The 12,955-nt window shown below is 52.5% G+C and overlaps 1 protein-coding gene across 1 annotated transcript; it reads right to left on the bottom strand.

Moving 5' to 3' along the window:
* Window positions 1-354: 354 nt before the first annotated feature.
* Window positions 355-12,002, bottom strand: LOC125926662 (angiotensin-converting enzyme-like protein Ace3). Its single transcript, XM_049636323.1, is given in 15 exon segments — window positions 355-1,236; window positions 1,766-1,950; window positions 5,580-5,696; window positions 6,162-6,266; window positions 8,152-8,296; window positions 8,420-8,643; window positions 8,947-9,119; window positions 9,198-9,295; window positions 9,408-9,563; window positions 9,566-9,595; window positions 10,339-10,482; window positions 10,688-10,775; window positions 11,030-11,188; window positions 11,566-11,702; window positions 11,800-12,002. Coding segments are annotated over 15 exon segments (2,313 nt in total). The 5' UTR covers window positions 11,957-12,002; the 3' UTR covers window positions 355-841.
* Window positions 12,003-12,955: the final 953 nt, after the last annotated feature.

The following is a 12,955-nucleotide window of genomic DNA, read 5'->3' as shown; positions in this document are numbered from 1 at the left end:
GAAAGGTGTTGTTTGCCCTATGATCGGTCCCCAGGGCAACAGGCCAGGCAGCAGGTGTGTGTGTTGAACAAGGCCATCTCTGGAGTGGAGTGGCTGGAGATGAGCTTTGTTTAAATATTAAAGAAGTCAATCATTAATCAAGCCTGGCTTGGTGCCCAGCTACCCACTGTCTCCATTTGGGAAGGTCTGGACTGGGGCAGGGAGGGCTGTGGGGCAGTTTGCATCTCAGGCAGCCGACAAGCAGCTTTTGGGGCTGGATTATGCAGCCCAACACAGGGTAGGCCAGAGGATCAGCAGAAAGATATGCTGGATATAGCATACAGAGCACAGTGCTCAAGAACCGGGCACCAGTGATTTGTACAGAATGTCCAGTTTTACTTGAATACATTTTATAAGGGGACTGAAGCAGTGTCCTGTTTCTAGCCAGAGAGGACATTCCTTGGACACTGCAGTCCTGGCCCAGCCCCACAGTTGGGCTCCTGAAGAAAACAAGGCTATGCGAAGAACAGTTTGGGACATGAATTGGGGTGGTGGCTGAATTGGAGGGACACAGTCACTGGGCTCACTGAAACCATGGTTCCTGAGCCCCTAGGGGAAGGAAGTTGGTCTGGAATCCAGGACATACATGGAATCACAAAGAGTCAGTAGCCTGTACACATGGCTTCACATACATGAATTCCATACACACAATTACAAACCTCCATGTACCCAGATCTGCCACAGCTGCACCCAATTGCAGTTGGACACTATGCATGCAAGCTGTCTCCTCCCTAACCCCCCCAGTGCTCTCTGCCTTGGCCACCCTCCTCCTGCCCTCCAGCCTTACCAGTTGTACTGGTGTCTAGTCCCAGCTCCACCATTCAGCTCTCATCCACAGAGGCTTCCTGTTGTGCTGTGTGAGAATTTGAATGATCAGGCTGATTGAGCACAGCGTCAGGATGAGGCAGAGGCCCAGCAGGATCCACTGTCTTTTGGCAACCAGGCAGGGCTCCATGGCTATCCCCAGGAAGTAGGCCTTGGGCTATGTCTTGAGTGCACTGGAGTCCTGTGAACCGGTGTTCTGTGCCTTGGTGTTCTGGGACAATGACCTTTTTTCCAGGGAGTACAGCCTGCAGGCCAGCAGTAGGGCCACCAGGAACATGACAAAGCTGAGGGCCAGCAGCACCCACTGCCCAAATTTGGCCTGGTCAGCGTCCAGCTCCAGACTCAGAAATGTCACCTTGTCTGTGTCTTTCTCTGTGGAAGACACGGGAGTCTTGCGGAGCAGGTAGAATGAGGGAGGGAGCCCTGGGGTGCCCTGTGGAAATCAGAGCACCTGACTGCCACTGGCCTCCTCCCTCAGCCTCAGACACCTACCTTCCCAGCCATAGGTGAAGGCATTGCCCTGGAAGGAGGGTGAGGAGGAGTAGAAGGGAAAGGAGGAGATGGGCACAGATAGGGCTATGCCCCCATGGTGCCCAGTGATGGCTCTGTGCAAGGGTCGGGAGGAAAGAAGTCCACCTTGTGCTCAGATGCCTACCTGGCAGTCTAGCTGAACAGTATGCAAGGAAGCAACTGAGCCAGTGGCTGGGCCATGGGGCTGTGGTCTTGGCCAAAGCTGCATCAGATGCAGACAGGGTCATGCAGCAACAATGCTGTGCTTGTTCAAGCCAGGTCATAGATAGGCTAGGGGTTAAGGCTGGATTGGGGTAGGGACTGGCCCAGGGCAGGCTAGGGTAGGGCTTGGGGCTGGACCAGAGCTGGCACCAGGGCCAGATTATCAAACCTTCAAAGGTACAGCTGAAGTCTGGCCAGCCCAGGATCTCCCCCTGCCGCACATTCTCAGTGACCAGCCAGTTCAAGAGGGGCTTGAAGTAAGTCATGAGGGCCTTTGCAGACACTTTGGCCTGCCCGGTTATCTTCTGCAAGACTTCTGGCCAGGGCTTGCTTGAGCCCAGCTTTAGGACATCCCTGGGAGAGTAGATACAGCTGTGAGGCTGTGTGGGGGCATCAGCTGGTGCTGCTGGGACCCCTCAGTGTGCCCAACCCTGGCTGTATGGCTTTGCTAGCCAGACTCTTCCCATAGAGCTCAGAGCAGTGGATAAAATAACAAGTTCTGAAATAAGAACAACCTGAGTTTGAATCCTGTGGGACTTTGGACAAGTAACATAACCTTTCTGAGTCTCAGTTTCCATACTCATAAAATGGAGATAATAACAGTATGTACCTCCTAGGGTTGGTATGCTGATTAAATAAACACAATTCTGGGAGCATAGTAGGCAGGCAATACATGTTAGCTGATTATTATTATTATTATTATTACCACTACTGTGGTGACTATTATTCTGGACTCAAACAGGCATAAAGTCTTGAAACACTGTTTCCCATGAGGTGCTCAGTGTCAGTAGGGAGGGGCAGCTCTTCAGCCCTTTCTAGTCTCACAGGGAGTGTTTGGGAGGATTAGGGAGATCTAGAGCATGGAGTGTGCTCTGTGTCCTTCCTGCAGCGCTGCACTAATGTCAGCTGTGTCTCAAAGCACATGCAGTGTTTGGTGGCAGGGGGACCAGCCTTAGGCTTGGCCCCACACTCATGGTGGAGGTACAGAGTGTGCTGAAGCCAAAGCTCTGGGCTTCTCCACCCCAGAGCCCCTGTGAAGGCAGTGATAGGCATACATTGATCCTTCTTAACCTGTGTCCCCAGCTGGCCACGAGAGAGATGGGGTCTAGAAGCCCATAAGTCAGACTGTGGAGTCTAGACTAACAGGACCCAGGTTTAAGACTCATCAGTGTTACTTATGGGCCACATGACCTTAGATAATTGACTCAACTGCTCTTAGCCTCAGTTTCTTCATCAGCAAAATGTGCCCTTTTAATATCCACCCTTCACTGTGGTGAGGATTAAGTCACATAATGGCAGTGAAAAAGGGCTTTGTAGCATGCAAAGACTTATACACATCACTTAATAAACAACTGAGAAAGAATGAGGGGAAACTAAAGTTTAGTGGATCCTTGACAGAAACCCGTGGGGGAAAATGTAGTTAAGATCCTAGAGAAATGCAGGAGGAAAGTCATCAAGATGAAAAGAAAAACAAAATAAAACAAAACAAAATCCCACAACTAACTTTAGGTAAGATTATATCAGATGCTGGGTCCTGGGAAAAAAGAAGGGACCTGATGGGGAGAAAGTTTGGACCATTGAAAATCTACCTATTTAGAAATAGTCCTTCAGGCTCAGTGGAGCAAGAGGTTTGACCAAAGCCCGGCTCACGGCCAATGTGGCCAGCACATGAGACCTGCAAAGATGGCAGCTGAGCACTTCTTGACGCTCATCTCCAAGGTCGCAGCAATGAGTCCATTGGACAAGGTCAGGCCTATCATGGTTGGCCGGATGAGGCAAGGGCTTTGGGAACTTGGACCAAGTCCACTTCAACTTTCCATTCCCAGCAGATCCAACCCAGAGCAATCACATATAGGAAGATGAGTCAAGTTCTAAGATATATTAGGTAAAAGAGCAGCCAAGAATCTTGCCCTCCCCCTTCTCCTCTGCAAGCACTCACCCACCCCCCCCCACAACCTATATTCACTCTGCTGCTCTCTCAAGTCCCCAGAGCTCATGACATCCCACTTTCTCAGAGTCCTCCCCTCCACCCTCTCCCCAGAAGATAGCATTCAAAGTCCTAAACCTGGAACTTAGGGTCTTCCCTGGCCAGGGAGGGGTCTGGATGGCAATGTGTGAGGACGGGTGAGTAATGACCAGTGATGGCTGGCAGGACCTCTACATGTTTTGGTGCCAAGTCAGATCCTGGGAGCTTTGTGTGCCCTGGGTGGGGAGGAGATGGTGGTGAGAATGAGGTCAAATTTCCCACCAATTAAGTGGAATGAAGGCTCAGAGTTAAAAGTGAGTTGATGTGTAGAAAACAATGTCTGTTATTTCTTGCACTCCTGCTTTTGGGGACAGAGATCCATCCTTGGTCCCTGGGCATGACCTCCTCACCTTCTTTGCATATTCACTAAAGCCCTTTCCTACTGCACCATCTCCTTTCTTGTGTTATTGTTATTGGTTTATCCTGTGGCCCATTGCCCAAGCTGGTTGGCATGTGCACAAGTAAATACTTGCTGAGTGAATAAGTGTTGGGCAACCAGAGACATGAATGCAGAGAGCAGAGAGGGCCCTTATGTTCCACACATTCAGAAAAGCTCAAACATGGGCAGTTGGCTACCATAAACCCCTGTAGTGTGAAAAGATAGAAAAGCAAACAGACTAGGTTGATAATCGGCATGGAAGGTGCAGCACTCCCTGGGAGCCAAGCCAGGAGATCAGTCCTGCAACTCCATCTGGTCTAGTGGTTACTGACAAACTGCACAGTGGGATCACAAATATGCTCATTAAATTTGCAAAGGAGACTAAATTATGTGGCTATGTTAATCCTCTGGGAGACAGGAATAAAATTCAAGGTGACCTTGACCAATCGGGGAAATGGACCCACTAAACTGGGTAGAAAAATTGGTGGGGAAAAGACCATATCAGTGGGTGGGCTCTGCATCTAAGTGGTTGAAGCCCTGATTGTGGAACCAGCAGACCTAGGTCTAACCTCACCAGACCTGTATCCCTTGATTCTTAGAGGCAACAGTGTGAATGATGACGTGTTCTAGAATCAGTTCAGCACTCAAAGCAGGATTTTGTCACTTGCTAGATGAATGATGTGCAATCACAATATCTCTCTTAGTTTGAGTTTCATTATTTGTGAAATGTGGCTAATCATGCCCACTTTGCAAGTTATGAACTGCTAACGTGAAACCTTGTAAGAGCACTCCTCAGAGAGCCCAGCTGGTACTAGTCAAGGCTTCCCACCATCAGGTCAGCGTCCCATTCTTCCAGGTTTGTTTCAGGACCAAAACCAACTCCACAGAGGCAGGAATGGAAACCATGGGCTCGATACTAAGTGCAGAAAAAAAGATTGGGGCTAGGGAGTCAAAATGGACCACAAGCTGACCAGAGCATCACAAAGGTTGGCGTGAAAGCAACCTGGATCAGCCTGCGAGCCGGATCCAAGCACCTCCAAGAAGAGATGGGAAAAGCAGAGTACACCCAAGAGTGCATCAAATGCTGCTGAAGATCGGTGAGCACCTTGTGCAGAAAAGATAAGCACATTTGGATGGAGGACTGAAGATTGAGGCAGGACTCCAGTACTGGCTTCCCATCTGAGACAGTTTGATTTATTGGCATATGTGAGTGTGTGCATGTGTGCGTGCGTGCACAGGTGCACACATGGGTGAAGGAATGTATGGTAGTGAGTGTGCGTAAGTGTGTGTGTGTGTGTGTGTGTGTGAGAGAGAGAGAGAGAGAGAGAGAGAGAAGGAGGGGACAAATAGTCTCTCTGACCAGGAGAGGCTACACACAAGGAAATGGGCTTCGATTTCTAGAGGAGAGACTGGAGTCTGACACGAGGAAGAACTTCCACTAAACTAAAAGGTCAATGAGGCTCTGCTCAGGGTGCCCACGGTGGTCTATTGAGGAGAGGGAGCCATGGGCAGGATTCCAGCAAGGGGCAGGCAGCTGAGAACAAATCAGGGAGCTTTGTGAGGGAGGAGAGCACTCACTCCAGGAGCTTCTCAGCTATCTTGGAGTTATAGCTGTCACATCGGTGCAATGGGCCCACATGGCCTGAGGCCAGAGCGTCGTGGAACTGGAACTGGAGTACTAGGCTGATGAAGTACCTGGGGAGAGGGACGAAAGGGCAGGCTTGGGAGCTGGTGTCAGGGATGGGAAGCCCAGAGCCATTTGGAGCCTAGCAGCTCTGACGTGCAGTGGTCTGAGGGCCCGGCCAGCGCCCAACCTTGCTGGGTGGAGGCTCCTTTGCCAAGGTCCCACCTCAGATTGGCCTTGGAATATACCCTTCTTAGCCTCCTGAACAAACCCTTACCTCCTTCTTTCCTGCCCTCCTCTTGGGGACAGTAGAGATGCTTTAGAATATTCCCATCAGTGCTGCCTCCACACGGGATCTGCTCTGAAAGCCCAAGAGTCCAGGGTGTGGCCCCCAAGACGCTGCACAACTCATTGGAAGAGGTGGGCAGGGGAACAGGGGAACATTTGGATCTAGGGCCTTCCTGGAAATCCTCAGCCTAGTTCCCATGCCCCCAGTCCCCAAGTCCTAGAGCTGGTTCTGCTGGCAGGGCCCAGACTGTTATCGTATGTAGGGCATGCTGGCAGAAATGTGGAACTTGGCACCAGGATCAAAGTAATCCTCTGTCTGAGGGATGGGGGGGCACAGGCCCTGGTACTTCAACCTGTTGGGGAGGACAGGGGGCTGGTACCACGCAGTTGGGTTCTCAGAGACTTTTCCTTTGGAAGCACGTGCACCTCTATCAAAAGTGGTGGGCACAGGACACTTACTGAATCTTTATAGATTAAATAAATGAGTTGAAAACACATGGGATTGGGAATTGGGAATCAGAATAAAATAATAACAGTAGTTAACATTGACTTCCTCTGTGCTAGGAACCATGCTAAGCTCTTCACACAGATTCACTCAACATTGTCCCAATTCTAGGGACATGGGAGGGAATGGGCTACTCAAGGTCTTTCTTGCATCCTAATGATGGGGATGGTTATAGACCAACAAGGTCACTTCATCTGGTAAGAAGTGCCAAGAAGAAAACAGAATAGCATCTCTGCAATGTGGTGCTGCTGTTATTCCCATTTTACAGATGAGAAGACCAAAGTTTAGAGGTCAGGGAACTGGTGGGAGATCACAGAACTAGTCCCTGGCAGATCCCATTAACTTTCAAATTCAGATCTGACCTTGCCCCTCTGAGCTGTGCAACTGTGGGAAAGTTACTGATTGTCACTGAGTCTTGTTGTCTGTAAGATGGGGATAAAATGATCCATCTGTGGGATGAGACAAAGCCTATGAAAAGTTCTGGTTGTTTCATTGTTGGCTCACTGGTTGCCCTGAGCCATCCTCTGGGACCAACATAGAGCCAGGAGGCTCCCCTCCCAGTTGACAGAGGCTTCCTTATTCAGGGCCAGGAAGTTGTCACCTCTCTCCCTTTACCCTTGGTTTCCATCATAGGTGGTGGTGGTTATAGTTGGCCAAGAGAGGAAAAGGACCCCTGCAGGCACCTCAGATGGCTTGTGGGGGTTGCCCTTGGAGAAGTACAAGGTCAAGACTCTGCCAACCCCACCATTGAGACCTGGGCTTGAATTTGGGATGGCAGTGGGAGGATGAGTGGACAGAGAGAGGAGCACCCAACTTTTCCACCCCTGAGTTGCTGTGTGACCACGGGCTGGTCACAGATTCTTCTCCAGTGAAGGATCATGGGATGCTGTACAAGTTCAAAGAAACATAAGAGGCCTGGTTCAGAGCTGGCAGCTGCTTCCTGGTAACCCCAAACCATGCTGTGGCCAGCAGACTCAAGCAGGTCAGTCTGAGGCCTGGTGGATATGGAGAAGCTGGGCCATGGGCATTCATTATCCAGTCAGCCAGTTGTTGGTGATAGGATGCGACATGGATGCCCCTCCCTCAAGAGTGGTGCTGCCTGACTGCTGGTGAGCTCTTTTGGTAACCAGTTCTGACCTTGGACATGCCTGAGGATGCTAAACCAGAGGTAGTTGTGAGAGTGTGTTAGAGCAGCAGGAAAGGGGGCAGTGGGCTTGCCTCTCTCCCATGGGGACTTTTTCCATGGGGGAGAAAGAGCTCAGGTCACCAAACACTCTTCTGCCAGTGCTACTGGTGAGAATAGGAAGGGAGAGGAGAAGCAGGTGGGTCTGCCTGGTGGTCAATGTTTTGTTCTTGGAGGAGCCCAGGCGCACCCCTGTGTGAGCTTCCCAGCTACCCAGGAGCAGGCAGGGCCACTGCCAGGGTCCCTAGAGAGGTTAAGAGGTGTGCTCAGTGCCAGTGCCAGATTCAATGTGAGGTCCCATAATTGCAGGTGCTGGCCCTATCCACTTCAGTAGGGGTATTTTTATCAGGTGATAGCAAACAGCCAATACCACCCCAGGGCCTCCCCAGGGGCCCCCCCGGTCACCAGTGTGGCACACCCTAGCTCTGCCCTCTGAAGAGAGGCAGCAGCATCCTCTGGCAATGGGCAGTGCCCTTAAGGCTGACTGGAAAGCCCCGCCCGCAGCAGGGGTGGGAGGGGGCAGAGAGCCCAGGGCAGCTGTCCTCCCCACCTCAAGTTCCACCACTCCTGGTTGTAGACGTCCTTCCGGATGGTGCCATCAAAGACCTTCCAGCGAAACAGGTCCATCAGGTAGGCAAAGGGGATAAAGGCGATCTTCTCCAGGGCGATGCCCATCAGGAAATTGACCTCCTCCTCTGGGGAAGGTGAGGCAGTCAGCTGGTGGCTCCTGGTTCTCCCTCCCTTCAGCCTTGCCCAGAGAGCCTTGGCTGCAGCCTCAGGCTCAGATGCCCTGCTATGGTCCTCTTGGCCCCCATCACCTGAGTCCTGGTGCTGGTGGCTGAGCAGGCCTCTGTTGAGCAGGTATTTGTGGGAGGAGGCCGAGAGGGTGACCATCGACCCCACGGCCTCTTCAAAGGCTGGGTTGGCTCCTGCACGGAAGATCACAGAGAGGTTCTTGTACTGCAAGAAGTACTGGATATGGCCCATCTGGTGGAAGATGGAGAGCAGGTCTTCTATGGTCACCTCGGTGCACTTCTTTACCCTAGGGTTAAAGGGCAGGGGTCAAGGAGCATAGGGAGGCCCTGGGAGAAGGGGAGATTTCTCCATTCAGACTCCCTTAAGGGACTGGGGCAGATGGGCTAGAGACCAGCAGGGTCTTGGGTACTGTCCTTTCTCACTCCAGGTCCCCCTCGCTCATGTTGCCAGCTCACATCCCCCTCTGCTGCCTGGCTCCGGCCCTGCCCACCCTTGCCCGCCTCCTAAGACAGGCGGGTAGGTGGAGAGTGGAACCAGTGGAGGAAGAGTGAGGGAGGGACAGGAGGGCAGTGCTGGTGCCCCGTGAGACCTGACGTCCTTGCCGTTGTAGAAGTCCCAGGCAGAGGCGTGGCACTCCACCTCTCGCCCATCAGTTGGCCTTTCCATCATTGAAGTTTTCCAGAAGTTGGGAGGGGTGGAAAGCAGCCCCAGGGAGGTGAAGAATTTTTCAGCCCCTTCGAACATTTTTGAGGGCTTCCAGTGCTGTGTGGAAGAGGGGATACATAGGGCTCAGCCCGAGGGTGTGGAGCTGGCAGGGTCAGATGGACACTGAGCACTGACCTGGCTTTTCATGATTTTTGTGATGTCCTCAAGAGGCTTCTTTGGGAAGGGCAGGACCAGGTCTAAGATGTTGACCCAGAACTGAGCCCACATGTTCCCTGGAAGGAGAGGAGGGGCTCAGAGGAGGCAGGACACTGTCTCTCCCTTTACTGAGTGCCAGCTTGGAGGCCTACTCTGCCCACCCCACTCTGCTACCAGCTAGGGCGTTACTCAGGAGGTGGGCAGGGATGGGTCCCCTCGGGTTGATAAGCTCTGACCCGTAGTGGCGGTGCAGGGCCCGGCACATGTATGTGTGCAGGTTTAGGTAGAGTGGCTGCAGCTCCCGGTAAATCTGCTCCAGGTCGTGTTCCAGGGTGTCAGACTCTTGGACCGCCACAAGGCCCCCATGTCTTTGTAACCTAGGACAGGAGAGGGGGCTCAGAAGCACTCACTGCCTGCCCTTCCTTCAGCCCTGGCCTGGCAGGCAGGAGACCCAGGAACTTTCTGGGGAAGCCACTTGGCCTCCCTGGTCCTCAGGGTCTTCATCTGCCAAATGGGAAATGTGCCCCCCAAGGTCACTGTTCTGATTGGATAAGATCAGGGGTGGAAAAACATTTAACAAAATACACACTCCATGCTTCTCACCATGCCTGGTTGGAGAGGACCTGGATAAGGCCCTGGTCTTGGCACCCATCTTGAGCCCCACATGTCCAAGCCCTCAGGCCACCCTGGCTCCTTCTGGATCCTCCCAAACACTGGTTTGTCCCATCGTGGGGAAGTGTCTCCAGGCCTTCTCTTTTCTCTCTTAGCACTTGTCCTGAGATGTGCGTTTGCACAAATCTTGTCTGTCTCTCAGACTGTAAGCCCTACCTAGGAGGGCAAGCTCCTTTCTGTCTTTTCACCTATGCATCCTTAGAACCTCTCCAGGACCTGGCACACAGTAGGTGCTCAAGTGATGTTTGTGGACCAATGGTGAATGAACCACCTTTGCTTCCCCCAGCAAGCACCCAGGGGCAGGGTTCAGGTTCCCCATCTCAAGGTCCTACTACTGCCTTTACCCCCAGCAGACTCTGCTTCGCCCTTCCCAGGAACTGCCCTGGGACCTGTGCAGTGTGCCATCTGCATGGGCTGGGCTGGCCAGGTGGGGGGCTGGGGGCCTCACCGTTGAGCTTTGCAGTCCTGTTGCTGAGCTGCACATAGCGCTCGAAGGTGATGCAGAGCTGATGACCCACAGCATCCCGCCAGCCCTGCCAGGCCCACAGCAGCTCCTTCTCGTCCCAGGAGGTGGCCATGACTTCTTCAAGGTCTATACCCAGAAAAGGAGCCAAGGTGGGACAGCCCCCCCCCCACTCCTGCCTGCCCTCTGCCCTTACCTGCCTTAGGCAGACCCTCCACTCCTCAAAAGTGAGTACACCTGGGGCATGGAAGACAACGGGGGGTCAGGGTAGGCTTGTGGAAAGGGCTGATACTAGAGACTCTGGGGATGGACAGGGCAGTGTTTGGGTGCTCACCAGGCTCCAGGGGTAGGCAGGGTCCCTCATTCAGGCACACCTGGGCCATGCTGTATGTCGTCTCCATGTAGGCCAGAAGTATGTTGTACTGGGGGGGCAGGTGTCACCTAGGGCAGGCCTGTGCCCCTGGGCCCACCCCCAGCGCTAACCCCTCCAGCTGGGAGGGGCAGGCCTATCTGAGGCATCTTCCCTTCAGCCTCTGCTTTCCTCCCCCAGAGGAAGCTCATGGTCCTTCCTGACAACCTCCCCCCTACCCAGACTCTCTGGCTTCCCACCTGGCCAGCCCACCCACCCCTGGGGTGGGGAGCATATGCCTGGAGACATGGGGGCTCCATCCATCACCTCCTGGAACTCGTCCTGGGGCAGGGCTGCCTTGTCTATGTTCTGCAGCTTACTCAGCATGCGCTTCATGGCCGGGTCCTGGAACCTGGAGATCTTAAACAGGCGGGCCCAAGTGCCAAAGTACGGCATGTTCTGGGACCTCTCTGAGTCTTTGTGCAGCTGGAATGAGGGTCACCATATTTGTCTTGGGAAAGTTAGAGAGAGCAAGGACCCCAGCCCCCCAACCTCCTCCTGAAACCCACTTTAACAGTTCAGAATCACTAAAGAGTTGCTAAAAAGGGAGAACGGAAGGAGCCTGAGTCCCTAAAAGCAAGGAGGTGATATGTACAAGGGGAAAAAAACAAGAGATTCTTGCCCAGAGAGCTTTTTGGGGCTACCAAGAGGCCCAGAGCTTGCAGCCTGCTTTGACGTGTACTTTAGAGATTCCCTCTTTTCTCTAGCTCTGGACAGGGGGCAGAAGGTGTGGTTTTCCCATCCCCCTGAGATCCCTGAGAAGAGCAAGGGAAGGAGGGGTTGCAGTTGAGGTGGTACCACACCATCTCCTCCCGGTTTTTCTTGGTGATGTTGGTGACATAGTTCCAGGTGGCCTCCATGAACTGGTTCCATACAACCTGGGCGGTATGCTCATAAAACTGCAGGAACATCTTTGCCACGGTCTCATTGCAGAACTTGTCTGTGGAGAAGGAGGTGGGCATCATGCTGTCCTGGGAGGGGTCTGCCCCGACTGGTCCCCTTGTCTGCTCCCATGCTCCTTCAGGTCCCAGCCCCACCTAAGTTCTGATCACCCTCGGTCCTGAGCCATGGCAAGAGCTGCCCATAACAGAAGAGCACAAATAGGGAAGGTCCATGACAAGTCCATCTTGTGCCCATGACCAAGAGAACAGCAGAGCTGGTTGAGACTATGGGCCAATCATGGTCCAGCTCCATATTGTGACATCAGGGGCTGAAGGGTCAGCCATGGAATATTAGAACTGGAAAGCCCCCACCCACCTTCTGATCCAACTGTTCCCGTTTTACAGGTGAGGAGACTGAGGTCAAGTCAAGAAGAGAGCAGGGCTAGAGCTTGTTCTAGTCTAGTTGGTAACTTTTCCTTGGCATTAGAACAATCTTCCAACTTTGGCCAGGGATTGATGAGACCCTTTCCCTCCAAAGACTGGCATCACTTCTGAGAAGGTGGGAGGGATGGTGGATGGACCGATGTATGAAAGTGACATCTCTGGGCCTCTGGACTCTGGAAGCACAGTTGTCTCTCCCTGTTCTTCTGACTTGACTTCCTATGTTCTCATTTTGGGCCTTTCTCTCTCTCTTTTTAAGTTTTATTTTATTTTATTTTATTTTATTTTATTTTATTTTATTTTATATAGTTTGAGAGAGACAGAGACAGAATGAGCAGGGGAGGGGTAGAGAGAGGGAGAGAGAGAATCCCAAGGAAGCTCTGCACTGTCATTGCAGAGCCTGATGTGGGGCTCAAACTCACGAACTGTGAGATCATGACCTGAGCCGAAACCAAGAGTCGGATGCTTAACTGACTGAGACACCCAGGTCCCCCTAGCCTTTTCCTCTCTTATAGGATGTGTAATCATACCTAGGGGTATGTAGGACCCTTCCTCCATTCCCCTTGTCCTTATATCTGTTTTTCCAGGGATAGCCTGATGCTATGAATTTGTAATCAGGAGGAAGCATGGAAGGTAGAGGGCTGTGAGGGCTGTGGGAATGTGTGGCTGGTACCTTCCACTCAGGGTTCATGTCCCTGAGTACCTGAGCCTGGTTAGAGTACCAGCTACCAGGACTCCAGCTCTCTGCTAGCTTTTGATGACTCCCCAGTAACCCGACACATTTAGTCTGGGGGAAACCAAACCACTTGCCTCACTTTGGGACTTCTTCCTCAGACTCACTTCCGTCCACATTCACACTGCCTCCACCCTA

This window comes from Panthera uncia, chromosome E1, assembly GCF_023721935.1.
Source record: "Panthera uncia isolate 11264 chromosome E1, Puncia_PCG_1.0, whole genome shotgun sequence".
Classification (NCBI taxonomy): Eukaryota; Metazoa; Chordata; class Mammalia; order Carnivora; family Felidae; genus Panthera; species Panthera uncia.
The sequence above is the reverse complement of the archived record's forward strand: the minus strand, read 5'-3'. Positions and strand labels throughout refer to the sequence as shown.